The 26445-nt window shown below is 65.3% G+C and overlaps 1 protein-coding gene across 1 annotated transcript; it reads right to left on the reverse strand.

Moving 5' to 3' along the window:
• Window positions 1–980: 980 nt before the first annotated feature.
• On the reverse strand, window positions 981–26445 carry PLCH2 (phospholipase C eta 2). The gene is made up of 22 exons (XM_032395265.1): window positions 26322–26445; window positions 24482–24628; window positions 22496–22739; window positions 22174–22303; window positions 18672–18842; window positions 16441–16534; window positions 16040–16243; window positions 15657–15777; window positions 13920–14091; window positions 13419–13526; window positions 12051–12209; window positions 9919–10005; window positions 9427–9509; window positions 8889–8986; window positions 8617–8799; window positions 8136–8243; window positions 7341–7465; window positions 7179–7263; window positions 6814–6960; window positions 6279–6358; window positions 3937–4228; window positions 981–2404 (listed from the first exon to the last, which is right to left on the reverse strand). The coding sequence occupies exons 1-22, from the start codon at window positions 26443–26445 to the stop codon at window positions 1158–1160; spliced, it is 4209 nt and encodes a 1402-aa protein (XP_032251156.1). The 3' UTR covers window positions 981–1157.

The following is a 26445-nucleotide window of genomic DNA, read 5'->3' on the forward strand; positions in this document are numbered from 1 at the left end:
TTCAATGCAGCCCAGATTCTAGGGGCTCCGAAGGCCAGGCACACCTCCCAAATGCCCTGCTTGGTGTTCCTTCTGGCCTTGGGGCACTGCTTCCCAAGGAGGGGCCTGGTGGGTCTGGGGAGGCGTGTGGGGCCAGTAGACACCCTCCACCCGGGCCTTTGCTGAGATTGGCCAAGTGGCTGGCACAGGTCCCTGGAGACTACAGAGGGACACCTCGAGGGAGACCGTGTCCACCCACCGGCACCCAGCCTTGGGTCGGGTGTCCAGCTTCCCACGGGCCTTATCGGGAAGACAGCAGGGCTTACCCTGGTGGTGGGACATGAGGCCTCCCCAGCCAAACCCGCCGCCTGCTGCGTAAAGGGCACTGCCCGTCGCAGAGGTCCCTGGTGGCCCTTGGCACCCCAGGTGGCTCCTGTGGAGGTCGGATGCCGGATGCCGGGGTGCGGGACGAGCCCAGACACACAGCCCCTTGTGGCCTGGCTGGCATCCCGCCTTCTCCAGGGGAGGGGCAGTGTATGCATTTAGCCAGCTGGGGGTCCTCTGGCCTGGGGTCCCTGCCCAGGGTCAAGCTTACGCCCCCACACACCACAGTGGGACTGGGAGGCGGGGAGAGAGGGAACAGGGGCTGCGTCTTGGAGGCTGGAGATCCCCTCCCTGGGGAGCCAGTCCACCGAGCCCTCTGTGGACAGAGGTCAGGGGTGTCCTCACACAGACCCTGGCCCAGGAACGCCTGGCAGGTGGTCACAAGGGGGAGTGTGTGGGTGGGTGCCCCCCCCGCCCCAGCAAGCGGGAACCTGTTTATTGGAGTTGTGTCCGCAAGCCTGGAGTCTAAAGTGTCCCATACAGAGCAGGCCTTGTGCGGAACAAGCCAGTCGCAGTCGGGCAGGGGACGGGCACGTAACGAGCATCCCGGGAACCGCATACTTAGAGCTGCGCACCCGGGCCGCCGAAAACCAGGTACGACGGAGAAAGGACCGGGCACCACTTTAATGTCGTAGAAGCTTTGTCTCTCAAAATTTAAATACCTCTCATATATATGCTAACATGGTGAAAAATCTGCCCAGACCCTGGGCAGGCTCCCTTCCTCCCCGGGGGAGGGGGGGGGCAGAGCGCACTCGGCGCCAAGGTGGGGGTCTGGGTCCGCCCTGGGGGGTCCCTCAGAGTCGGAGCAGGAGCCCGGTGGCGGCGGAGCCCTTGGCAGGGGCCGGCACATCCCCCCAGCCCCCGCGGCCCCCTGAGCAGGCACCCTCGGGGGTGCCCCGCTCCTCCCCGGGGGGAGCCCTTGGGGCCTGCAGCCGCTGCTGCCGCTCCTGGGCCTGCCGGGCCCGGCTGGCGATGGCGCGCACACGGCTCTGGCTGCGAGAGGAGGAGCGCCGCAGGAAGCCGGGGGGCCCAGGCGCCCCTTCCCCCGCCACAGTCAGGCCCACAGTCAGGCTGGTGGGCGAGGTGATGTCGCCAGCCTGCTGGAAGCCCGTGAGCCAGCGCAGCTGCTCCGTCAGCGCGTCCCGCCGCGCCCCCCGCCCGGCCCGCCCCTCCCCCGCCAGGCCCAGGCTCTGGCCCAGGATCTCCACCTGGGGCGCGAAGTCGTCAGCAGTCAGGTCCCCCAGGCTCTTGGACTTGGCGGCTGCAGGGCAGTCCCGGAGGCCCGCCAGAGGGAGGCGGCCCCAGGGCGGCCTGGGGGCGGGGGGCCGCGTCGGAAGGTCTTCCGGTGCTGCAGGCAGCTGGCTGGCAGCCCGCAGGTTGGGGCTGGATTTGCTCTTGGTCACAGCAGGCAGGTCCAGGCGGGCGGCCGTGGCCGAGCAGGGCCGCAGGGGCAGGCGTCCGGCTGGAGCCCCTGGGACACTCTCGCGGCCCAGGCCCAGGCCCAGACCCAGGCCCGGCAGGGAGAGGTCGATGACCGTGTCACTGGACGACACACTGGAGGACGAGGACACGCTGTCGCGATGGCCCCCTGGTTCCAGCCGCCGCCACAGCCGGTCTCCGCCCGTGACGTCTGAGTACACGGTGGGGCAGGGCCCAGCCAGGGGCCGCCATCCGCCCGGGAGCTCCGAGGGCACCTGCCCCTCACTCTCGGCCTTTCGGGCCATCTGGCTGCTAGGGTCCCCCTCATGTGCCCCCCCGGGGCCCCCGCCATTGTACACCCTCCGCCGGCTCTCCGGGGCCGGCTCCATGTCCCCTCGGCTCTGGGTCCTGGGCTGGAAGGGCACGGAAGCTCCCAGAGCTACCGCTGGGGGGCTCGCCACTTTGGCGCGGGGGCCCCAGGCGCGCGGGGGCCCTCCTGGGGAGGGGCTGGGGGGGGCAGCCGCCAGAGGTGGGGGGCCGGGGCCCGGGGCTGGCTCCTCGGCAATGGTTTCCAGACCACATAGGGAGGAGCCCGTCCTCTGCACGGAGAAGGGGCGGGTATCTGTGGACGAGAGGGAGAGGACCATGCTGGGCGCGTCCCCCGTGGACAGTGCCCCCAGGACCCTCAGCGGCCGGGCTCCTCCGTGTGCACACAGCTGCCCCCCCCCCCCCCTCCGACTCTGCTGCGGCTGGGGCGGGGGGAGCAGACAGCCTGTGCCCACAGGCAGGGTCCACAGGGCCCCCGGACAGGCCAGGGCCAGGGACGGCACAGGGCACACGGGGTCTGGGCCCCATTACCTGGCACTCGGCTGCTCTCAGTCCCTAACTATGGAGGCAGCGTGGGGACAGAAAGGAGAACAGGGTGGTCAGCGTGTGGGCGGGGCTGGCAGGTGGACAGACAAACAGCAAGGCTGGGTGGGGCGCAGGGAGGGATGGGGGTCTGGGGGAGGGGAACCGCTCAGCTTTCAGCCCCTCCCCAGGCTGGGGTTCCCTGACAAGGTGCCCTCGGGCTGTTGCCTGTGCCAGCCGCGCTCGGCTCTACTCGGGCCACAGCGGAGCGCGCAGGGCCGGGGGGCAGGTGCAATCTGCCCCAGCCCTGCAAACGCTGGGGCCCGGGCACCGTCGGCGGCGTCGGGGGCCGCCCTGCTGTGCTGCACCGACCCGCGCCAGGCTTCTCAGAGGACTGCGGTGCGGGGCCAGCAGCCGAACACCTGCAGCCTGGCCCTGGGGCAGGGGTGGGGGGCTGGAAGCTGCCCCTAGGCCTGGGGAAAGGCGTCAGGAGCAGGCGGGGCAGGCCAGCGCAAAGGCCCGACTGGGGCACCGGGCCACGGACGTCAGCACACACGGCAGCTGGAGTCAGACCTGCTCTCACTTCCGGGCCACTTGGGGGCTTGTGGGGGGGCCTCTGGGGGCGAGAGGCCTAGGGCTTGGCACTGTCAGATGGGGAAGGGGTGCTGGGGATACCAGGGACCCCCAGGCAAGCCGGCGGGGCAAGGGGAAGGGAAGCCAGGATGAGCACACGGAGACGGCGGTTTTGGACGCAGAAGCGCAGGGAGGGCGTCCGGCCCAGGCCATGCCAAGGGGCGGTGCGGGGGCAGCCAGGGGACGCCGGCCAGGAGCGTCTCGTCTTACCGGTGGACAGCATGGAGGATTTACTCCTAATCTCCTCCAGCTTTTGAACGAACAAGGCATTCATCTCCCTCTGCAGGGCCCCTGCCTGCCTGCGGGCACCCTCGGGCCAGCACGGGACCACCTCAGGGCTGCCCAGGCCACTGGAGTCCGAGGACACGGAGCCGCCGCCGCCCGGACCCTGCCATCGGGCCCCTCTGCGTCTCCCCGCACCGGGGCAGGGAGCCCCCAGCGAGTCCGCCCGGGCGCAGGGCTGCTGGCTGATGGCCTCGTGCGCGGCTGCGGGCCCCAGGCTGGGCAGCTGCCCCCGCCGCAGGCCCTCCGCGTCCTCTCCAGCGCAGGAGCCCACCACACACTTCATGCAGGTGGCGGCCACCCCAGCAGGCCCGGGGCCCTCAGGGGCACAAGGGGACTGCTCCTGGGCCAGACCCCCCTGCGCCGGGCTCCTCCCCACCGGCGCCTTACCTCGGGGGCTGCCGGGCTCCTCGGGGGCTGAGGCCTCCAGAGCAGGGCCGGGGCTGGGGGCCGCCACGTCACGGGCCTCCCCATCGGAGCCTGTGTCCCGCGTGCCCAGAAGCAGCTCCGGGAGGGCCCTGTGGCCCGGCTTCTGGCTCTTGGTCGGGGCGCTGGCCGCACGCCGCAGGAGCCGCTGGCCCACGGAAGGCCGGGGCAGGGGCCGCCCAGCAGCGTGACTGTCCAGGGAGCCGGGCTTTGGGCCTCTGAGGAACAGGCCTTTTAGGCCCAGAGCCTGCTTGACCTGCAAGAGAAGGAGTCCACATAGCCGGCAGCCAGGCACCGGGGCCGGGGACCGCCCGCCCTGTCCAGGCACATGTGGCCGGCGGTGACCAGGCTGAGCCGCCGCAGCCCCAGGGCCAGCTCGGCGAAGGCACCAGCGGGCCTGTCAGGCTTGTGCCGCCCACAGCTGCACGTAGGGGAGAGGGTCCCCAGGGCACCCCTGCCGGGAACAGCAGCTGCCATGGCCTTGGCACAGACCAGGAAGGCGCCCACCTTCCCTGAGCGCAGCGGGAGGGTCTGCGGGTCTCAGGACATGCGGGCCCAGTGAGGGCTGCAAGGAGAGGCCCGGGTTTCTCCAAACAGGGACCCTGAACTCTGGCCCCTGCGCCCACACACGTACCCCTCGCAGGTCCCCAAAGCCCCCGGCTCTGGCAGAGCAGGCCGGCACAGGGCCCCCAGAGTGGTGCTGGCAGGGAGAGAGAGCTGAGAGAGAACCCCGTGGAAGCCGGCACCGCCCCGCTCACGCTCACCCTGCCCTCGGGCGCCACAGGCCGAGGAAGCAAGCGAAGCCGGGTGCAGGCCAGCGGTCTGCTCTCCCATGTCCCTGCCCGCCCACTGCCCCAGGGGTGCTGCCTCTTCTGGGGAGCGTTCCTGGCTGCTTCCAGCCTCACCCTGCTCTCTGCACAGCCGTCCTAAGGGTTCGGCCTTCCCTGAACTGCTGCTGGCCTTGGCCTCCCTGCCCGAGGAGAGCAGCCGGGGGTCCCCGGACTGGCCGGCAGGGGCCCGGTGCACCGCCGGGGAGGCCGAGAGCTGTGTCTCCAGAGTGCAGAGGCCAGAGGGTGCCCACATGCAGAGGCCCCGACAACAGCCACGACTCCCCAGGGACACGGGGCACTCTGGGCAGAGGCGTTCACGGGGCCAGCACTTGAATCGGCTTCCCGATTCAAGATCCCAAATCCAGAGCAATTTGGTCAAAGTTGGCTGCAGAGTCATTTAGAAGAAGGTCCAGGATTCAAGCTCAGAGCTCCTGGTCCCGGGGGCCTCCCCACCCCACAGCAGGTGCACACAGAGCCAGGGAGCACACGGGGGGCGGGGGACAGAGAAGAAGGGCGAGGGCAGGGAGGGCGACAGGTGCAGGGCTGCCAGTGGCGCTCCGAGCTAGAGGACCGGACACAGAGGGGCGGGGGCACGGGGCAGAGGACAGAGGAGGGACGGAAGGCCGGGAGGGGTCCACGCACAGGGGGCCTCGCCGGAGTCCTGGACCTGCCTCATAAATGCCGCTCTGTGGCTGAACATGGCCCGGGGGACCCCAGAACCACACCACGATCCATGTCACATGAGCGGACAGTCTCCAAAATGCTACCAGGAATCACAGATGCTAATGGGGACGGCCTGAGCATGCAAGGGGGGCGGGCAGCTCCGCCACCCCGGCACTGGGGTACCTTCGAGCTCCTAACGGGACTGTCCTTCTAAAAGTAGACTTTGGACATGGGGAAGCGCACTGCAAGACCAAAGAGACAGAGTGACGGCCGTGAGACACCGACAGCCGGGCCGGAGCCCGTGGAGACAGGCAGACAGGACAGACAGACGGCTTGATGGCGGGCAGGAGCAAGCGGCCTGCGGCGCCGCGCCCGGCAGCACCTCGGAGCCGTGGAGGTGGCAGGAGAGAGGCAGTCGGCGCCAGGACCACACGGGCCCCCCATGCATGCCCGACAGACCGCCACACGCTGGCCCTGCCTGGGCCCGGAGCTCAGAGCTGGGGGGATGGAGGAGGACCCCCATCCAGGGACACGGGGACGGGGAGCAAAGCCAGGCGGACCCCTTCCAGCCAGAGACGGACGGAGAACTGGGGACCCTGAGACACAGAAGGCGTGAGGAGGCTCGGGAAAGACGGGGAGCAGGGACGGGGGCCACAGCGGCCGCGGGACACAGAGGTCAGGTGCCCCCACCGCCCACTCTGCAGGTGTAGAAACAGGCCCAGTGAGTAACCAGGAGGCCCAACGGCCCTGGCAACATGGCTGGGGTGGGACTGGGGCTGGGGCGAGGCCGGTGGTCCTGCAGGCGGCACTCACCTTACCGCTGATGTCACTGACGGCCACGTGGACAAAGATGGAGGCCTCTTCCATCCCCTCCAGGTACACGTGCCGATAGCCTGAAATGGCCGGTCACGGCTCACCCTGCCCCACTCTGCTCAAAGGTCCTGAGGCCCTGAATCCAACCCGTGAGCCCAGCTCTGGGGACTTCTCCTCCAGGAAGCCCGCTGGTATTGCAGGCTCTTCCTCTTTCTCGGGGCCAGGCAGCGCAACACCTGAGCGCCCCTCCCTCCCCCATCCACAAAATGCCCTTGGCCTTGTACCTTCCTCCTCGGCTCGCTGTGTCCCTAGGCCCACCCATGGCAGGAGCCGACCCATAGGAGGAAGATCAGCCCTGGCGCCCTCAGCTGACCTACAGGGGACACTGGTCTGTGTATGGGGGGCGGGTCTCTGTGGGGTACGCTGGTCTGGGGTGGAATGCTGGCCTCCATGGTGGATGCCTGCCTGAGCAGGGGACGCTGGTCTCTGTTATGGGGGACACCACCCCGCCCCACCCTGCCGGCCCTCTGCCCACCTGGCATCATGCTGCTGAAGGCCAGTGTCCTCTGGCCAATGAAGTCCCGCCCAATGGGGTCATGGTCCCAGACGAGGAAGCGCACCAGTGTGATCTCAGGCATATGCACAGTGAACACCAGGGTCTCCTCCCACACGGGGTTGAATCCTGGCGGCCACCGGAAGCAGGGTCACCTCCCACCCCAGGTCCAGCCTGGAGGCCGCTGGGGCCCACGCCCTCTTCCGGTGCCTGGGCCGAGAGGAGCAGCACCCGGGGACCAGGCCCTGAGCCAGGCTCCCCCAGGTGGCCTAGGTCACCGGAGCGGCCCCACCCCCCTCCCCTGTGAGGCTGCGGTCAGCGGAGCCAGGCGGGGCCCTGGGCCTCACCGTTGTCGTCCACCACTCGCGTCTGCTCCTTGCTGCAATCCACGGGGAGCCCAATGACCTCCACCTCCACGAAGGGGTCAATGATCTGGGGGGAGGGCAGGGGTGGCACCGGGCCTGGGGTGTTGCTCCAGCCCCGCCCACCCACGCCAGGACCCCTCCTACCTCGCCTCGGTCCCCCAGCATTGAATCCCTCGGCTTGGGGAGCTGCTGCCCGCTGATGATCCGGAGCACCAGCTGCTTTTTGAGCTGCCCGGGCAGAGGGTCCTCGGAGTTGGGGTTGAAGATGCCTGGGGGGCCAGGGCGCCAGGCTGAGGGGAGCAGTGGCTGCACAGTGCACCCCACCGCACCCTGTTGACCGGACAGGAGCCCCAGGCCAGGGGCGGGGAGAGGGGAGGCAGGGTTCCAGCTCGGGGGCACCAGGGGTCTGCGTGCTGGCCCCTCTGTGACCGCCCTGAGCTAGGACACCATCCTCTCCCCTCTCTGCACGCTGCCTCTAGGTGGGGGGCCGGGCGCTGGGCGCCCCAGCGATAGGGCTCTGCAGGCCCATCCCCCGAGGAGGTGCAGTAAAGCTGGCAGGAGGGGTGGGGGGAGGATTCAGGTTAAAATGGGGAGAACTGCACACATGATCTCCAGCGGTTTCCAGTGAGAAAACTGAAGGGTCTGGGAAGGGACTGGGAAGCTGTGGTGCCTGGCCCGGGCCGGGCCCTCGCTCCAGGGCGCCTCGGCCTGAGCCCCGCGGGGAGCCGCCTCAGACATGTCCTGCTGGGGGGCCACGTGGGGGGCCAGGCATGGCGAGGGGCTCCCTAGTTCACCCCCTGCCAACCCCTGGCAGAGTGGGGACCCTTCGCCGCACCCCCACCTCTGGCATCCTGGGGAGCCACATCCCGGGTGGCCCCCCAGGTGACCCTGCGGCAGCTGCCCCCTGCCCGCCCCGCGTCCCGGGCCCCCGGGCCTCACCCTGGCACATGCACTGCGGCTTGAGCACGTAGCCACAGTTCCCGTTGGCACTGAACTTGGCGCGGTTCAGCTGCAGCATCCGCCCCTCCGACTGGTAGTTGAGGGCGACTACGGGGCGGGGACGCGGGGCGGCCTGGTCAGCGCTCAGCCCACCTCCCCCTGCCTCCCCTGCTCGGCTGCCCGAGTCCTGCGCTCTCCTATGTGAGCCAGCCCCAGGCTCACCGTGATGCACAACCAGGGCCAGCGTCCCCGCGGGATGCCCCTGGAGCCCCGCACAACCAGCCCCCCGCCTCCCCTAGGAGCACGTGGGCCGATGTGCCTCTTGCACACCGTGTCCCGGGGTCCGAAGGACCCCACCCCAGTGCCAGCCCGGTGACACTGGCGGGATGTGGTGGAGGCTCTCCAAAGCCACTGTCCAGGGAGCCAAGCCCAGCCTCCTCGGAGCGCTGGGGCCCCCGTTCACGGTCCCAGCAACACGCACCCATCTGGCAGCCCGCGTTCCAGAAGGGCTGCGGGTTGTAGTTGCTGGAGTCCACGCGGTAGGGGGAGGGGTAGATGCGGGAGAGCTGCTGCTGGTTGAAGTGGAGGTACTGGGCCGGCTTCTGCTGCAGGATCTGCTGGGCCCTGGTCTCACTGAACGACGACACCTGCCAGCTGGACGCCACTGGCGGGTGGGGGGCGGGCGGGGGCTCAGAGGCACGCCCAGGTCGCGACCAGCCCTCCCACACGCCCCCAGGGCCCTCGTCCCCTCACCCTCCGCCTCCACGTCGTGCATGCCCACAGACTTGGTGTACTTCACCAGGTCCGAGAGGGCGCGGGACAGCCTCATGGTCTTCTTCTGCCGGCTCGCCCTGCGGGCAGCGTGGGCAACAGCAGTCAGGACCCCAGGGTGGGCGCCCCTCCCGACTCAGGCCAGCCTGGGCACCACGGTTTGCGAGCCAGACTCACTGATTCATGCAGAACATCCCCCTAACGTCCACTACGCCCTGTGTGGGTGCCAGGATGTGCAGTGGACACTGAGGAAGGACAAGGGGGAGGGGCAGGCTCTGGCGCCGAGCCCACCCAGGAACGCATTTCCAACCACGACGGGCGCTAGGAGCAGGAACAGGGCCCCGTGCTGGCCAGTCCGGCCCCGAGACCCTGGGGTCCACACCCTGGGCTCCCCCTCCCCCACCCCACTGTGCGGTCACAGGGCCACCGCGGAGCCTGCGCATCCAACACCAGCCGTTGCAGGGACACGGGCACTTCTGCCACCACTCTGGTCAGGGTCCAGGCTGGGCAGGGCACTGACCCTCGGCTCTGGCTGCCTTGGGAGTCCAGGTCCTCATCCCCCTCCTCCATGCTGGCCGCTTTCTTTAGCTTGCTGCTCTTTTTCTGTGCGGAAGGAGAGCGGAGTCAGGCCCCGTGGAGCCCCTGGCTCAGCCGAGTCACCTGCACCGGCCGGCAGGGTGAAGGAGGCAGGCCTGCCATCCGGGGGTCCTGGTTCCCCAGCTGCCAGGCTGGGCCTGCCGGTCCTCTGCAGTATGCTGGTCGGCCTGGGCCCCGAGTGACCCGGGGCATTGGCTGGTGTGGGCCAGGGGAGGGCCATCGAGGCCTCTACCCCGGGCAGCCCCAGTCAGACCAGGTAGCTAGGAGTCCAGAGGGGGATTCCAGGAGACAGGCCCAGGGCCCTGGGAGCTGGAGGGGATGCCCCGGCTGGCCGGCCCAGGGACAGTTGGGTAAGCGGGAAGACGGAGCATGGTGGGCTCCAGCAAGGTGCCCCCGCCTGGGAGCCCCGCCAGACCTTGAGCATGGAGAAGCCGCTCATAAGGATGCGGTTGTTCCGTCGGCTGGCCCCGGCGTCCTCCCTGGACTCCACATCCTCCTCAGCCTGGGGGAGAGGGAGACAGAGGTGACGGTGGGGGATGGGGGGGACCCGGCCTCAGTCCCAGGGGCTCCAGGCACCCCTCCCGCAAGGAGCCCGGAGGCAGCAGGGGCAGGTGGGGCCCGTGGAGACACATTCCGCAGCCCGCCCTGGGGGCTCAGCGGCCGCAGGGAGCGGGGGTCCAAGAGGGAGCCCCTCGAGATGTGTTGCTTTAAGCCCATTAAGGCCCCAGTTCTGAATTTTTTCCCCGCGGTGGGTGAGTGTATGATAAACGCCATTTGTGTGTCTGCAAGGTCACTCGGCTGTGCGCGCTTCCGTAAGGCCCGTGCGAAGCTCCCTGTGGCTCTGGGGTCCGGCCCTGCTTCTCGCGGAGACAAATGCGGGTCTGCGCCCCCAAAGCTGCCCTTGTTGGCGTCAGGGCTACCGTGAGCCTTCCTGGCCGCTACTTATGGGACTCCTTCCCCGCCCCGCCCGAGGGGGCTCCCAGGCCCCGTCCTGCACACGCATCCGCCTGTGGGCGCACCCCTGCACGTTGCAGCTCCCCGCCAACCATGCCCCTGCCTGGACCGCCGGCCTCGCAGCCTGGACCCCGGAGCTCAAGCCGGGCCCCACGGTGCCCGACGGGGGAGCACATGATGGTCAGCTCTGCAGCTCCAGTGTCCGCCCTGGGGCCGCTCTGCTCACGCCCTGCCAGCCAGCACAGAAGGAGCCAGCCGAAGCCCGAGGCCCAGGTCGGCAGCAACAGAGGTGCTCAGCATCAGCTACGGTCCAGCTGCTCTCAGAAGTGTTTCTCTTCCTCTTCCCCAGCCCAGCAACACCGCCCATCTCCCTCCTAATTTATTGATGGTTCCACGGCACACTGGCAGAGGCCCTGGGAGCCATGTGCGTGGTGTGTCTGGAGCCAGTCGGGGCCAACATGCTTCGCAGCTCTGTAAACACCGCCCCAAACGCCGCGCGCCCTAAAGAAGCAGCGGCAGCCTCAGCCAGAATCCGCTGCCGCCCCCCCAACGCCCACACGCCCGAGCTTGGCAGGGGTTACAGCCCAGGCCCGAGCTCCGACCACCCTCAGGGAGGCTGTGGGCAGCGGAGGGCTGCACTGGGCCACTCCTGCCCACCACCCCACAGCCTGGTGACCCTAGAGAGCTCTGAAGGGTGGGGTGGGGCGGGCAGGACGGCAGGCTGAGGAGCACCCATGCCCTGGACAGAGCACAGGGGGCAGGGCACGGCCTGGCTGGCCCCTTCTGTTCAAGCAGGTCCCGTCCTGGCCCCTCCGGATGTCGGGGAGGGGGGTGCTGGGTTCCTCCCAGAGAATCAGGCCTGTCCTTGGCCAGCACCAGCACCACTAGAGTTGTGCCCAGCACTGCAGACCGGGGTCCCCTGACTGCACTCTGAGCCACCTGCCCTCTCCCACACAGGGACCTCCCGGGGGGTGGGGGGCCACAGCCTCGGGCCCCCAGCAAAGGGGACAGAGAGGCATGTTGGGCACATGTGCATGACCCCACTGCCCAGATGCTCCCCCCTCTGCCTAGCCCCCCTTCATAGAGCTCTGTGCCCCACACTCCCCATTGTCCCCCTACCCATGTCCCAGCAGGGATGGCCTAGTGCTGCAAGGTGCCTTCCCTGACGTCCCCTCCAAGCTCCATGCCTGGTGGCTCAGCCTGAGCTGCTACTGCTTCTCCTACTCTTCCTCCTCCTCCTCCTCCAGGAAGCCTTCCCCGAGTACCTGCTCCTCCTCACGCAAAAAATCACACAGACATAAGTTTCCCAGGTCCAAGCGGCCATCCTGTGTGTCCCCAAGTTCCCGGGTGCATGCCCAGATATTGCTTGGTCAAGGGAAAGCAAGGACTTCACATCGTGTCCACCACACTGGACATGCTGCCCACCTGCTCACACACCAGAGCTAAATGTGCTCTGTGTCCTCCCCACCCAGAAATCTGGGGATGGGTTTGGTGGGGGGGGGGGGGTGTATGTATGAACAGGTGTGCACAGACCGGATGTTCCAGGCCCTTCCCTCAGCTGCAGGCTGACCTCATGGGCTGCAGGGCTCTCACCTTTTTGCCCTCTGCCTTGTGCCCAAGCTTTCCAGATGAGGGCAGTGTGGACACGGTGAAGTCATTTGGGTCCTCACAGTCCCGAATCTTTGACTCCTTCATTAGGGAATCCAGTTTCTTCTTGGCGATGTTTTCCACACGCTTCCGATTGGTGGCGACCTGCCAGAGCCGGACGGCCACCCCGTGCCATCAGTCCCCAGCCCTGTGGCAGCAGCGGTGACGGCCCCCAAGGTCCCTGCTGGAGGGGCCTGCTGGAGCTGGGGAGCCAGAACCCCATCTTGGCTTCTCACCCCCGGCCCCAGCCGCACACTCACTCCTACATGGCGTTGCTTTATCCTCACACCACCCCACCGCAGGGCCAGACAGCAGGCCTGTGATTTGCCCCAGAGCCACAGACAGTGACCAGCAGGCCCTGAACCAAGGCCTCTCTGATTTTAACACCTGCATCCTTTAGCTGCACAATGCTGCCCACAGAAACTCAGCAGACGGCTTGCCACGCATCCGGCCAGTGGACCTTGGGGGAGGGGGTCAGGGTACCCGGTGGCCACTCTGGACTCCAGGAGCCCTAAGCAGCTGGGGATCTGGGATCCCTCCACTGGCTATCAGACACCTCAAGGAGATGGGCAGGGGTGGGGATGGAGGGCCTGGCTGGCCAGCAACCGGGGGCTGGGCAGTTCTCCCTGCCTGGAGCAGCGCCCCCTTGTAGCCCTGACACACAGGGACCCCTCTGGGGCAGGGCCTGGGCCATGGGCATCCGGGTGCCCCGGGCCCCGGTTGGAGTCATGCCAGTTAGACATCAGACAACATGGGTTTACGGTCACCTGGGGCCAGAGGAATATGCAGGCACATCCAAAGCAGAAAGAATTCTGCTGCTTCAGGGCTTTCTAAAACAATTAGCTAACGTGGCTGGGAATGCTCCTGCACAATTATTCTCCCATCTGAGGGCCCCTCCGGGAGAAATAATGCCTTCCTACCTCACAGCAGCGGCTTAGAACAGTGCCCAGAGGAGAGAAGAAGCTAATTACAGAGTTCCCCCAGCCCCGCTATGCCGAGCCTTTTTTCACTCCTCAGCCTCCCTGTGTGACCCCCCAGCCCCAGAGCCTCTGGGTGAAAAGGTGGAAGCCCACTAGCTGGGAGCTCAAGGGCCAAGTCTTGTGTGAAGGGGCAGGTAGGGAAGGGCCCCCCCTGGCTGAGCACATGCCCAGCTGTGTAGCCACTGGACAAAGCACCCTCGCATCTGCCCAAGCACCCTCGCATCTGCCCAATATCCCTCTCTCAGCCACCTGCCTTCTCACAGCAAGGCTATGAGCCTGCTGTTCAGGGCTACAGCTCCCCCTCCCTGAAAAGGGCCTCCCAGCCCCTACTCACATCCCCGTTGAGAAGTTTGCAGTCCTCATCGATCTCGTCCGCGCTGTCTTCATCAGACACCTCGCCCTCCTCGGCATCCTCACTGATGTTGGCAGGAAGCTTCTTGCCCTGGGGGGAGGCAGTGGGCCATGGGAGGGGTCCTGCAGGAAGTACTGAGAGGCCAGTACCCATACAAGAAGCAGCAAAGGGAAGGAGCCTTTCTCAAGCTTGCTTGTGGACCTCAGGCCATGGGGTAGAGGCCAGCCCAGCACTTCCTTGCTGCAGCAGCATGGGAGGGAAATGCCGGGTTGTGCACATGGAGGTCCCTAGATTGAGTGGTCACTATGGAGGGAGACTGAGGGCAGGTCAGGGGTAGGGCCTACCCTGACTCCTCAAATCTGCCACAGATGGTGTGGAGCCCCATATTATCTAGAGCAGGGCAATTGCCCCTCACCTGGCCACAGATCAGAGGTCAGGGGCCCAGCAGGATGCTGGCCCTAGGAGGGTCAGGCAGGTGCTCACCTTAACCAGAATCTTGCCCTTGAGCATCTGCGGAGAGGGAAGCATGGTGGCATCCTCACTGCTTACTGATGACAAGTCCAGCTTATCCCCGAGGATATCAGTCAGATACTGGGCCATCTTTTTCTGTTGGATGACACTGCAGTGGTTCTCAATGGACAGGATCACTGGGTACCTGTGGCCCCAAGGTGGAAGAAGCAGAGTGAAGCCAGGGGAGGGCAAGACCCCACCTGTGTAAAACCTCAAGTCATCTGCACCAGTGAATGAAAAGAGATCTTTACCAATAACCAGGATAGATGGAACTGCCAGCCACTCTGGGAGGGGGTCCATCAATGGCTTTGAAAAGCAACTGAGTGGGTGGGAAAGGAGTTGGGAGATTTTAGGGACAGATAAAGAAGGCATGCAGTCCATATCCCAATAAGAAAAAACAAAGGCAATTAGAAACTCCAGGAAAACAAGAGGAAATATTGGAGCAAGTCATCAAGTCATGGTTTAAAACTGATGTGGACTCAACTGAGGTGCAACGTGGAGCAATGAATAGACTGAGAAAGATAATCTCATTGACCTAGATACTGGAGACACTGTCCTGTGAATGGCTCTGGGGTCCCAACATTGGCCCCATAAGAAAGGAGACATAAGCTGGGCACATACCATCTGGTAGAACATTGTTATTACCTATATAGTGCAGAATGGGGAGTATAACATAGGGATTTTCATTATATGCTCTTCAGTTGTTTGATTTGATTTTTAACCAAGTGCACATTTTACTTAGATTTTTGCCCAAAGGTAACATGATCTTTTTAGAAAACGTAGGTGACCCAGACCTAGAGGGCATGAATCAGAGCAAGAGATGGGCAAGTCCTGTGATGTGGAAAGGGCAGACAGGACTTGGGGCAAAAGTATTCATCTCCCCAGTTCTCAGGCAAGAGACTGAAGTCTAAAGCCCAAGGCCCTAGGGAAGAACCTTATGCCTGCAAAGGTTATGCTAGCACACATAAGGGGCAAGCCCTGTGCTGAGACATTAGCAGGTCCCTGGGTCTTCTGCAGCTACAGACACCTGTCTGTCCCAGCTCCCCTGCCCTGAGATGCCTCTCTCACCTGCAATTCTGGGGCCCAGGCTGCCAATCCTCACTCCCACTCCCTTCTGGCAGCCCAAGACAGAGCTTGGGCAAGCTCTTCCGGGAGGGGCCCCCCTATTCTCTATTTCCGAAATCAATCTTGCGTCTCCTCCCCTCCCTCATTAAATTAGTTCTTTCCTTGCCTGTGAGCCTTGTTCAGCCAAGACTTGAAGGTGACTGTAAGTGTGGGGAGGCAGTCTTCTATTTCCAGAAACTAAATTGGATTTTGCTCACCAGTGTCTGTAGCTACAGCTGAGTGACAGCAAATTGAGTTTGGACATCTAGTAGCTTCTGGGGGGTAATTAGTACTAGAGCTACCACTGTTGCAGGCGGCCGGCACCAGGGGCTGCCAAGTGTGTGTGGGCAGGGGCTGCTGGCACAGGTACCCCACCAGCCACAGCTCATCTGCTATCAGCTCCTGCACCCACCGCCTTCCCTCTCCCCAGACCTGCGGCTCCACTCCCTTCCCCGACCCTCAGCCTCAACAAGAGACCCCAAAATCAGCCCCTTGGCCTCTGCAAACGCGCCTCCTGGAAAAGGTTGTGGGGGAGGGGCAGGAAGAGCCATTTGAGCCCCTCCCCCACCCACCCTCCTGCCCCCCTCCCCAGTCCCAGCCACTCACTCATTCTTGACAAAAGCGTATTTGTTGATGGTTTCGATGACATCTTTGAAGAGGATCTTGGAGGTCAGAGTATAGCCATGGTGCACAATGGGCTCCCCGTCAGGCCCGTCCCAGCAGTCCACTGTGGGCAGGCAGACCTCAGTCAGCAACAGGAGCTTGGCTGCCCATGCCCAGAGACCCACAGCTCGTGGACTGACCGAAGGGGTCCTCCTGCCCAGCAATTAACAGCAGGAGGAGCCTGTCACAGCCCCTGCTGGGAGGAGGGCAGACACCCTGCTCAGAGACGCCACAGCGGTGTCCCTGAGACGAGCCGCCGGTCCGCAGCTCAGGCCCGGGGCCCCAAGGCTGATGGGATGTGGTGTCCTAGAGCCCCCGCCACGTACCCTCCACGCAACGGCAGCCGGCCTGCAGGACCCAGGCGTACATGTCCACCCGAGACTGGGACATGAGCTGGTCGCCCACGAGGTAGGTGTTGTGGGACGAGGTGATAAAGTAGTGGCTCAGTGGCCGGGTCATGTCCTGGTGCACACCATGGTGCTCCGGGTTGAAGATGTCGCCGGCAGGACTCCGAGTATAGTTGGTGAAACCTGTGTGGGGAGCGCGGTGGGTGCTTAGCCCCCACACGCCGGCCCCATCACAAGGCTCATCTCAGCACCACCCATCTCCGCGCCATGTGGAACAGGAAGCTGCCCACTCAGGCCACCTGTCCAGGCCCACAGGTTGCCCGCCAGCACCCCCCATTGGCCTGCCAGGACAGCTGGACCGCAGTGACGCCCCCACTCACCATCAATGCCCAGCACCCCCTTACTCTTGTTTTCTGGGCAGGGCTCAAACTGCTTGATGATGTCCCGGCAGCTCTCAAGGGTCACACCCGCCATCTAGGCCAGAGCAGGGGCTTAAGCCCAGGCTAGCCCGTCACTGGCCTGGGCTAGCCTCAGGCAGCAGGCCCTCCTCCACCACCACCACTGCCTCCCACCCAGCCTCTGATGGTCACGTCAAGACTAACCATGGCGGAGGGAGGCTCAGACCCCTGCAGTGTGCTTCCCGGACTGGGGGACACTCTGGCCACCCCCAGTGTCACAAGACTCAGGCTTGGTGGCCAGAAGACTACTGGTGGATCACATGGCTTTGGAAGACCTGTCACTGACTGCGGATCCTTGAAGCAGGGGAGGGGTCTTGGGTTCCATCAGCTGGGCCATCCCTCATCCCCACTCTGTTAGGGGTCTCAAGAGCTATGGGCCAGGGCAGTCCTGGCAGGGAGTCCTGTGTGTGCACGGGTGCAGGAGAACCAGGACCCAGTCCCACCTTGGAGGAACCCAGGGACCTCCTCTCCCTGCCTCTCCCTGCTGCCTCCCCACATCTATCACAGGAAAGCTGCACAACAAAGCTGAGCCCAAGGCAGCCCTGCGCATCAATGGCCCCAAGCACAAGAGGCTGAGTGATCTCCCAGGGCCCTGTGGTGCAGCTCAGGCCAGGAACCCCCAGTTCCCAGATGCAGGCCCACCAGCAGGGCTTCTAGCAAGTCCCGAGGAATGCGGGGCGGCGGGGGGGGGGGGGTGCGGTATGTGTAACCAGTGATAGAGGGGAAAGAGGGGCAAATGGGGTCAGAGCTCAGAGCAGGTGTGGACTTCAGGAGGTCCAGAGTCCAAGGGCCTGGGTCAGGGCTCAAACCACCCACCTGGTGGACAGTTTTAGCCCCAGATATAGGGAGAGTTCTGGAAAGCTTAGGGCAAAGGGCAGGGAATAATGAGTCGGTACTGCCCATCCCAGACAGGACCACTTTCCCACCCTCCACCCCCATGTACACCAGCAACCGCAACAGAGAACCCACAGCCTCACTCCAACGCTGCCCACAGTAGCTGGGCTGGGAGTGAGTCGCCCTGGACATCAGGATCCCGCCGGGCTGGAGGCAGCCTCTCCCGTCTGGATTGCAGTGCTCCCACCAGCAGGACTGCCACGAGGACAGAACCCCAGCCAACTGTGTGAGTGGGGAAGGGGTTCTGGGAGAACAGCCCAGGGGCAGCCCTCTGTCATGCCCTGGGCTTGAGGCAGCCTCGTAGGGCAGGGTGGGGCAGGGTGCCAACCCAGGACAGCAGTGACGGGAGCTCGTGGGCAAATGCCACGTAGACCCAGCCTGGGTCTCTCAGCTGCTCCTGCTGATCCAGCCACCCAGCCTCAAGGCTGACCGCTTCTCCCACTCTCTGCTCAAACCTGGGTCCCTGAGGGTTCCAGGAAGTTACAAGTCTGGAAGCTGGTCCTCATGGTTGCCTCCCACCAGCCCTAAGGGTAGGAGCCACATGCTGTCTGGGCCTCATCACAGGAGCGCTCTTTCCTCAGGGGACACTGGCCCTTCCCCTCTCCTGCTACAGATTTCCAGCCTCCTACCCACCACAGAAAGCAACACCCAGCCCCTGCCCGGGCTGAGGTTGAGGGGGCCACATCCCTGAGCCTCTGGACGCTGGGCCCCCAGTCTGCAGGGCAAAGCCCAGGGAGCACTCAGCCTCTTAGGATAAACAGGAGGGACTAGAGTCAAGAGAAATGGGTAGGCATGCCCCTCTGGCACCCAGGGGCATATGGGCATCTGCTGGACAAATGGGCGAATGGCGGTGGCAGTGGGCTTGGAGCTCAGGGGTACGAGCTGGCCAGACCCGTGGCGGGAACAGGTGGGAAGGCTGGGACGTGGCACCCCCATTCTATGAGGTGCTCCACACTAAAGGTGTTGTGGTCAAGCGCAGGTTCCCTTCAGGAAGCGCGGGGTGTCTGTGGTCAGGGCTGAGCCGCTCAGAGGCCCACAGAGGAGAAACCACAGAACTTCCCCACCTGCTCAGGGCCTCCATGGGACACACCCCGAAATACATTGGCATGGCCCATGATGGGAACAAAAGCAGGTCCAGGCTGTGGCCCATCCTTCCACACTGAAGGGTTCTCAGCCACACTGAACCAGTTCAAGGGCCCTGGGAGCCCGAGGTGGCCTCACCTAGGCTAGGACCCTGCTCCCACTGCCCGTGCCCTCACCTTCTGCTCCACCTCCAGGAAGCGCTGCAGGTCAGCGGCATCCAGGTGGTCCTTGTGGTCGCTGTAGGTCAGCATGAGCAGGTAGAGGTCCCGACGGGTGGACATCATCTTATAGAAGGCACAGAACTCCTCAAAGCCCAGCGTCCCCTGGTGGTCATCTGTGTCTGCTTCCTGCAAGCCAAAACCTCTGTGACCCCCAGTGTCCCACCCTGATAGCTCCCTGGGATGCTTTCCCCAGTGAATTCGCTGGGCTCCCCCTCTGACTCTCCCACCAAGAAGCCACTGAGTGACCCTTTAACACAGATCTCAACCTCCCCTACCCTAGTCCCAGCCTTTCAAGGTCAACTTACACCTAAACCTGGCACAGTCACCCCACACTGAGAACCAACACCCCACACTGGAATCAAAACTCCACACTGGGGGTCAACGCCCCATCTGAATCAACACCCCAACCTTGGAACCAACACCCTACCCTGGGAACCAACACCCCATCTGGGGGCCAATACTCCATCCTGGAGTCAACACCCCACATTAGAGCCAACACCTCACCTTGGGGGTCAACACCTCACTGTGGGAGAAAACACCCCACTCTGGAGTTAATGCCCAGCCTGGGCTGTGAGCCTGTAATTACACTTGGCTGCCCATTGGTTAGAAAAGCTCAAGGCCCCAGGGTACAGGGTGCCCTGGCTTCAGTCTCCACAACAGAGAGGGAGAGGACCTGGCCACTGTCTTTCTCTTGCAGACAGGGCAGCAGCTCACACAACATCAGCAAGAACCCGCTGGGACCCCAGTGAGACCACAGACTCCTTCATGAACCCACCACTCAGGGAGCATCTACTGAAGTGTCAGACCCTGGGAACCCCAAACACCAAGGCCAGGGACAGACCCAGAGGACAAGGGACCCAGCAACTGCAGGCTGGGTTGCCCAGAGGAGCCTGAGGTGCCCTGGGGCCGTGGCGATCCCTGGGAATGGGCCAGAAAGGCCCCACAGGAGATGCTGTTCCAGACCCCGAGTGGTCTGGGCTGGTGGGGTGGGCTGGGGGTGAGCAGGACCTGCCTGGAGGTTGACGGCACAGCAGGAGTGGACATCAGATCAGCACCACGGACAGCAATACGCCCAGCTCTGCGCGCCGTCTGGGTAGTCTTTCCTCGTGGGCTGACACAGTCTGGGTGACTGGGGGCTAGGTGCCAGGTCCCTGAGGCCCCCTCTGAACCAGGAACATCACCAGGGAACCAGGTGACCACGGACACCCCCATGTCCCTGTGCCCAGTGAGAGAACTGCTCTGGGAAGGCTGATCTCTACCATCTGCTCCTAGCTTGGCACTGAGATGGGCACCCAGCAAGGCCCCCGAGCCTCACTCCAGGACCCCAGCATCCGTGCCAAGGCTGGGACAGGACCAGAGCCACGTGTGCTGGGGCCCAGAAGACGCCAGACAAAGACCACGTGTGTCTGGAGCTCGGTTTGAGGGCAGCCTTGGGTCTGAGAGTCGGCAGGACAGGGCAGGCGGGCAGCCCTCCCCAGGGCGTGGCTGGAGCTGGGCGGAGATGCCCATCGCATTGAGTGTCCAGCCCACGGGGTGATTTGGCCTCCCACCCAGTTCTGTGCGGGGTGGTACAGCCAGGAATCCAGGCTGGCGTGGCTGCCTGGTCTCCGTCCAGCTGCCAGCCCTCGGGGCGAATGAAAACATTTTATGAGGATGAGCCCCAAAAGCACAGCCCCAGAAGTGCCTCCTGAAGCAATCCGTCGGCCGCGCTTTGTGCAGACAGTGACTGCGGCCCGTGAAGGCACCCTCAGGCTGGAGCCACTCTGCTGGGCGTCCGAGGGCCACGCTGGGCCCAGCCTGCACTCCGCTGTTATCTCAGACTTCATGAAACTATGTTCAAGGCACTCTTTACCCCCACAGATCTCGCCTTTGATCAGGCACTTCCAGGTGCTGGAAACAATCTTGAGATTTCTCGGCAACCGAACTGACCTAATGTTCAGAGCTGCTCTGCCTGGCGGGGAGTCAGCTTTCCTTCCCTGGGCTCCAGAGCGCTGGGAGGGTGGACATGAAGATGGCTGGGGAGGCCCAGGCACTCGGGGTCTACCGTGGACATGGCTGCTTGGGTCTGGGGTCCACAGCTCTAGGCCAGCATCGACCCCCCACCCCTGCTGCTCGCTTCCCTCCAGAGCCAGCCCAGAGCCCACCCCCTGCAGGCCCCAGGCTGCATGGTCTCCCCGCTGCTCTGGGCTGCCTCAAGAAGATCTGGTCAGAGCCGGGACTCAGCCAAGCCAGGGGCGGGTCGCAGGGCTCTGTGGGGAGCCCCTGTGCCCGAAGACTGGATGAGAGGCCCAGTGTCCCTACAGGAGCAGGTGGGCAAGGGCTCCCCAAGGCTCCCAGCGTGGGTGCATCTCCATGCCAGGACTTTGCACTGGACCTTCAGGCCCTGGCAGCCTGCGTGCACTCGTGCCCCGTTCTCTGAGGGTATGCTCCTCTCTTCCCACCTCAGAGGCCAGGCTGCACCCCGAGTTCTAAGCCAGCCTGTGGCCTGGCCCCTGACAGCTTCACCATTCTGGAAGAGCCTCTTGCCCCAGAGCTGTCCCCGATAGGGTCGGCAGGGTACAGGTGGGGGGCTGATCTGCAGGCCTGAGCCGTCTGTGCTCCTCACTGCCCAGGCAGGCTCTGTCCCCTTGGGGGCCTCCAGCAGGGGCCCTGTGAGCCCCCCAGTCCTTGGCCAGCAGCCCGAGGGCATCCCACTCGCCCCTTCATTCACGCACAGACCCCTGTGCCCTGAGCTGCAGGATCCCCGCTGTAGCCAGTGTGTCAGCACCTGTCTGTGTGGCAGTTCAGGTGAAGCCCCCGGGCCGTGCCTGGGGGAGCAGTGGGCTGCGTGTGTGTGCTCCCGGGAGAGCGAGAGCGAGGGAGCGAGGGAGAGTCATCTTTCCAGGCTGCGGCCTAGGAGCTGGGTTTGCCTGCCCATCAACCCCACAAAGCAGGATCCACTGAGGCCACCTTTTCTCCCCAGGGCACCAGCAGGGGTTCCGGAAGGAAACTAATTACGGACAATAATTACGTGCCAAGGCTGGGACAGGACCAGAGCCACGTGTGCTGGGGCCCGCTGACGGACGCATCTTCATAACCCCTAACACCAGGCTGGCTGGAACCGGGAGGCTGCATGGGGCGGGGATCCAGAACGGCTGCCTGCAGGACGGGCCAGGGGCCGGGCAGTCGGGGGAGGATGAGGAAAGGGGGTGCAGTCTGCTTCGGGTGGCTTCCCTCAGTGACCTGACACCTGCCCCGAGTGCCTAGCCCACCAGCACAGGGAGGGCCCCCAGGAGCTGCTGCCGCCGTGCCCCGCATTTGAGCAACCACCCCTGTGCCGACGCAGGGTGCTGGGTGAGCTGCCCCCCAACCTACTGCAGGCCCCGCCGGGACTTCCTGCCGCCGCAGCGGGACTGCCCCCCTCAGATGTACCGGCGCCCCGCAGCCTGTGCTCAGGGCACCACCCGCACTCCCTCACCTTGAACATCTGCTTCACCCTCTGCCGGGGCAGGTTCACATTCAGCTTGTGCAGCAGCTGCAGGACCTCGCCGATGCTCAGGCTCCCGTCCCCGTTCTTGTCGGCCTCGTCAAACGTCTGCTTCAGCCACTTTAGGGCCGAGTTAGGGACCAACACGGGTCCATCAGGGCCAGCCGCACCCACCCACCCCACCCCCCTGCCATGGACAGGGAGGAGTGGAGACCCCAGCCCAAGCACCCCTTCCCTGCTCCCCTTCCCCAAATGTGTGACCCGCCAGGTGGATAGTTCGCCCCTGAGGTCTGCCCCCCAAGACCAAGGATATTGGTCCCTCGTGCGCTGGCGGCGGGCCAGGCTGTCCTCGTCGCTGATGCCCGCCATGAGGTAGCGCAGGCCCGTGACCCAGGTGCGCGCCTCGTCCCCGCTGGGCGAGACCAGGTCCAGCGACTCTCGGTGGCTGCCATGGTAGATGCTGAAGCAGCAGTTGGGGTCGAAAATGCCATCGGGGTAGCGCTGGAAGATCTCGGACTGCCGCCCTTCGCTCACCTCCTGGATGGAGTCGATGGAGACTGCGGGGGGGCGGGGCCCCGGTCACAGCCCGCCCCGGGCCCCCAGGGGACCCCACCCGCTGCAGCAGCTCAGCACAAAGGGACAGGAGAGCCGAGGCTGGGGAGAGCAGGGGAAGGGGTATTTCAAGGGACCCTCAAAAGTACAAACGCGCTCAGGCTGGGGAGCCCACCCCTCCCTGCTCTGCTCTGACCCTGAGGTCTGCTCCTCACTTCCTTTGGGTGTGAAAAGGCTCACACACTCTGCCAGAGGGAGGGGGCGGCTCCCCCTTATTAGCAATCCCAGGCACGTGGCCCCCATACCGAGCCCGCTGGGGCTGCAGAGCGAGGGAGCCCAGACAAGCTCCGGCCAGCTCGCGTCCCCGCTCTGATGCGGGCCTGATCCTGGGCTGCCTCCCTAGTGAGCTCTGGCCTCGGCAGGTGGTAGGGCTAGCGGCGCCGCGGGGTCCTGCTCCGCGTGCACCAGCCCAGGTTCCACCAAGGATTTCATTACTGGACGCAGCGCCCGGAGCGCCACAGAGCGTCCGTTCAAAATCTGAATTACGCCCAGTCGATGAGCTCAGGAAGGTGTCTTTAGGGTCTGTTCCCGCACATGTGGCAGGGACTCTCACGGAGTGCAGGGCACAGGTAGCCAGCGTCCCCTCTGGGAGCCAGGCGCCCGGGGCTGGGCCCCCAACACTGCAGCCTCCATCCAGCTCTCACCGCCTCCCGTGACCACTGGCCCACCCCCTGCTGCTCAGCCCCGCGGGCTCTGTGCCCTTCTGGGGGTCAAAGACGGTGTGGCTGCCCCACCTGTGCAGTGAGGGGTGGGCTCACCCCTCTGTCCTCTGCTCCCACCCCTGAGCTCCCAGGCATGCAGCCCACCTACCCGGGGAGGGGGGCTGCCCACCTCTCTTCTCCAGCTCCCTGGGTGCGTGCATGTGCCTGGCAGGGGTGGGGGGGGGTCCCAGACTGGGGGGCTGACAGGGAACAGCTGCCCCCATCCCTCCCTCCTGGGGATCCTCCAAGGCCAGAGTCAGCTCTAAACAGTGCATTCGGCCCCCCCCCCCCCCCCGATCCTGGTCTGCTTGTCTCTGCCCTATTACCCCCCACCGAGGGGCCTCTGTGACCCCATCTGCCTGTCCCCTCTCTCTCCATCCTCTCTGTTTTCCTCGGTGCTCAGCTGGACAAGAAGTTGCCCTACTGTGAGGCGACTGCCCACCTCACGTTCGGACCTAGTACAGGGGCAGTGCCGCGTATAAGGAGGAACCCCAAGTGGGCACAGCGGCTTCACCTCCCCAGGCCCAGAGGGCAGTGCCAGCCCTCTCCTCCAGGGTGCCCTCCAGGGGCCTCCGCAGCCCAGCTCTCTCCCAGGCCCCATGGCAGCGACAGCGGCCTTGGCAACTGCTAGGCTGAGGCCGGCTCCTGGCACCCCTGGGTCTCTCCTGGCCCGTGAGGACTCTAATGTGTCCCTTCCTGCCTCAGCCTGGTCCCTGCCATGCCCTGCTCAGAGCCATCCCAGATCCAGCACAGGAAAGGGCGCTCAGGCCCCAGAGTCCTCGAGGGCTCTGCCAGGCAGGAACAAGGCGAGGGCCCTGAAGGGCATGGGGCCCCGAGCCCTCCCCCCTGGCGTCCAGAGGTCACCCATATGCCAGGCCCAAAGCCCCCTGGAGACTTCCAGGGCTCAGGATCTTGCTGCTCCCCGAGCTGCCCCACAGCTGCTCAGGCCCCCCCGCCCCCATGCCCCCTAGGGCCTCCCCGCTCACTCTTGGCCTTCTCATTCTTGCGTGAGGGCCGCCAGCGGATGCAGGAGCGATGCTCGTCCAGGAAGTAGAAGCGGACGAGGCCCTTGGAGCTGCCACGGAGCTTCACCATCTGAGTCCCCGCCTGCATGGCGCTCATACATCTCTCCACTGGTCCGCGGACGCGGCAGACAGACGACACAGAAACAGGGGTGCCGTGAGTGCCAGGCCATCCTTACCCCTACTCCCCACGTGCTTCAGGAGTGCAGAAACCACCCACGCACCCACCTCCCGGCCCACGGGCCCCACCTGAGAGACTGAGGCTGCCCAGCTCGGCCGCTGCCTCCCTCCCCCACGGGCCTGGGCCAGGTGTGGGCCCGGGCAGGACCCAGGTCCTCCGCGGCTTTGCTTTCCTTGGCTCTGGCCACCTGCCGCCCCCTGCCCCTGCCAGCCCCAGAGACACCATGACCTGCCCCCCAAAGTCTATGACACCCTCTCAGGGGCTGCTGTGCGGTGCGGCCTCCGTGCCAGGCCCAGGGCAGGTGCCCTGCGGGCAGCCGGCAGGCGGGGGGCTCTCCTGAGAGCCTGCACCCCCTTCCTGTGGCCTTCAGGAAAGCCACCCGCCTCCTCCATGTGGCAAGGGTGACTCAGCGCAGTCTACCCCTGGAGGCCCAGAGCGGGGCCCTGTGAGACCAAGGCTCATACAGGGTAGGGGGGGGGACAGCACCCGACCTCAGCTCCAGAACACAGACCCCTCCCCCAGCGTCCCTTCCCCTCCTCTGTCCACTGGCCTCCTGTCTGCAGCCTGCGTGTCTCCCAGGTCCCAGGGTCAGGGGGGCTCCCAGCCAGGCCAGCAGTCCCCTGGGGCTGGAGAGAGGCCCAGGGGTGGGGTCAGTCGTGGCCCCCTGCCCCAGCCCCCTCACACCTAGTCACAGAAAGCCCAGGACTCAGAAGGTGCCATCTGCTAAAGCATCAAGTAATTAACCCCCACGAGACCCACCCAGTGAGCGACCCTCGAGTGGTGCTCGGAGGCACCTGCCAGCCAGAGGAGCCCAGCCAGGGAGGACCCCCTGGAGGAAGCCAATCCCTGACCCTGCACTGCAGCGGGAGGGCCCACAGGGAGGCCGGGCTCCACAGGGGACCGGGAGGTGAGGACACAGGTGGGGCTGCTAGTGTGCAGGGAGAGAGCGGAGGGATGAGGCAGGACACGGCACAGGGGCGGCCCAGAGGCCCAGAACAGGTTCTAGAAGGCGGCAGCTGGACCAGGCCCCATCTCTCAGCTGGAGCAGAGACCCGGGGGGCACACAGCCCAGTTGGGGCCTTCCATGGGTTAGCCCTGCCAGAACAGACACGCAACCTTCCCGTCACAGCCGGGCAGGCCTCGACCCCCCACACCCGCGTCTCCCACCGGAGAGGGGCCTTCTGCCCACCTCTGAGGGCTGTCATGTCCTGCACCCACACGCTGCCTCCAGCCCATCGGGGCTGAAGGTGCATTGCCCCCCGAGTGCCAGGGACCCCTCAGCAAAAGCTTTAGAGCCACCTGAGTGCCCAGCCAGGGTCCTGCCCCCAGCCCCTCCCTGACCCTGGCCCCCCCGCCCCATCCTCCCCACTGCCTGCCTCGTGTGCAGCCTCCACCCCAGTGCCAGGGGAGGGGTGGTCAGAGAGGTGGACTGCGGGTGCCGCTGGGGTCCCATGACCCCCAGAGGGAAGGGGCAGGAGGTTACAGGTTTCCTTGGGAGGAAGTAGCCCCCAGAAGTAGCCCCCACCCTCCTGGCCCCAGGGGCTGTGGGGCTGGGCGGGGCTCCCGCCAAGGAGCACTAGGCCTGTCCTGGCCCCCCACGGCCTGGCAGGGCTGCCCCCTTACCTAGTGGGCCAAGCTGCCATGGCGGGGACACGGCCACGCTCGCTCCGACCCAGAGAAGGGCCTCCGCCAGGCAGGCCACTGCTGCCCCGGTCCGGCTGGAGGCAGACGGCCAGGGAACTGACAT

This window comes from Phoca vitulina, unplaced genomic scaffold (genome assembly GCF_004348235.1).
Source record: "Phoca vitulina isolate PV1807 unplaced genomic scaffold, GSC_HSeal_1.0 scaffold2, whole genome shotgun sequence".
In the NCBI taxonomy this organism is placed as follows: domain Eukaryota; kingdom Metazoa; phylum Chordata; class Mammalia; order Carnivora; family Phocidae; genus Phoca; species Phoca vitulina.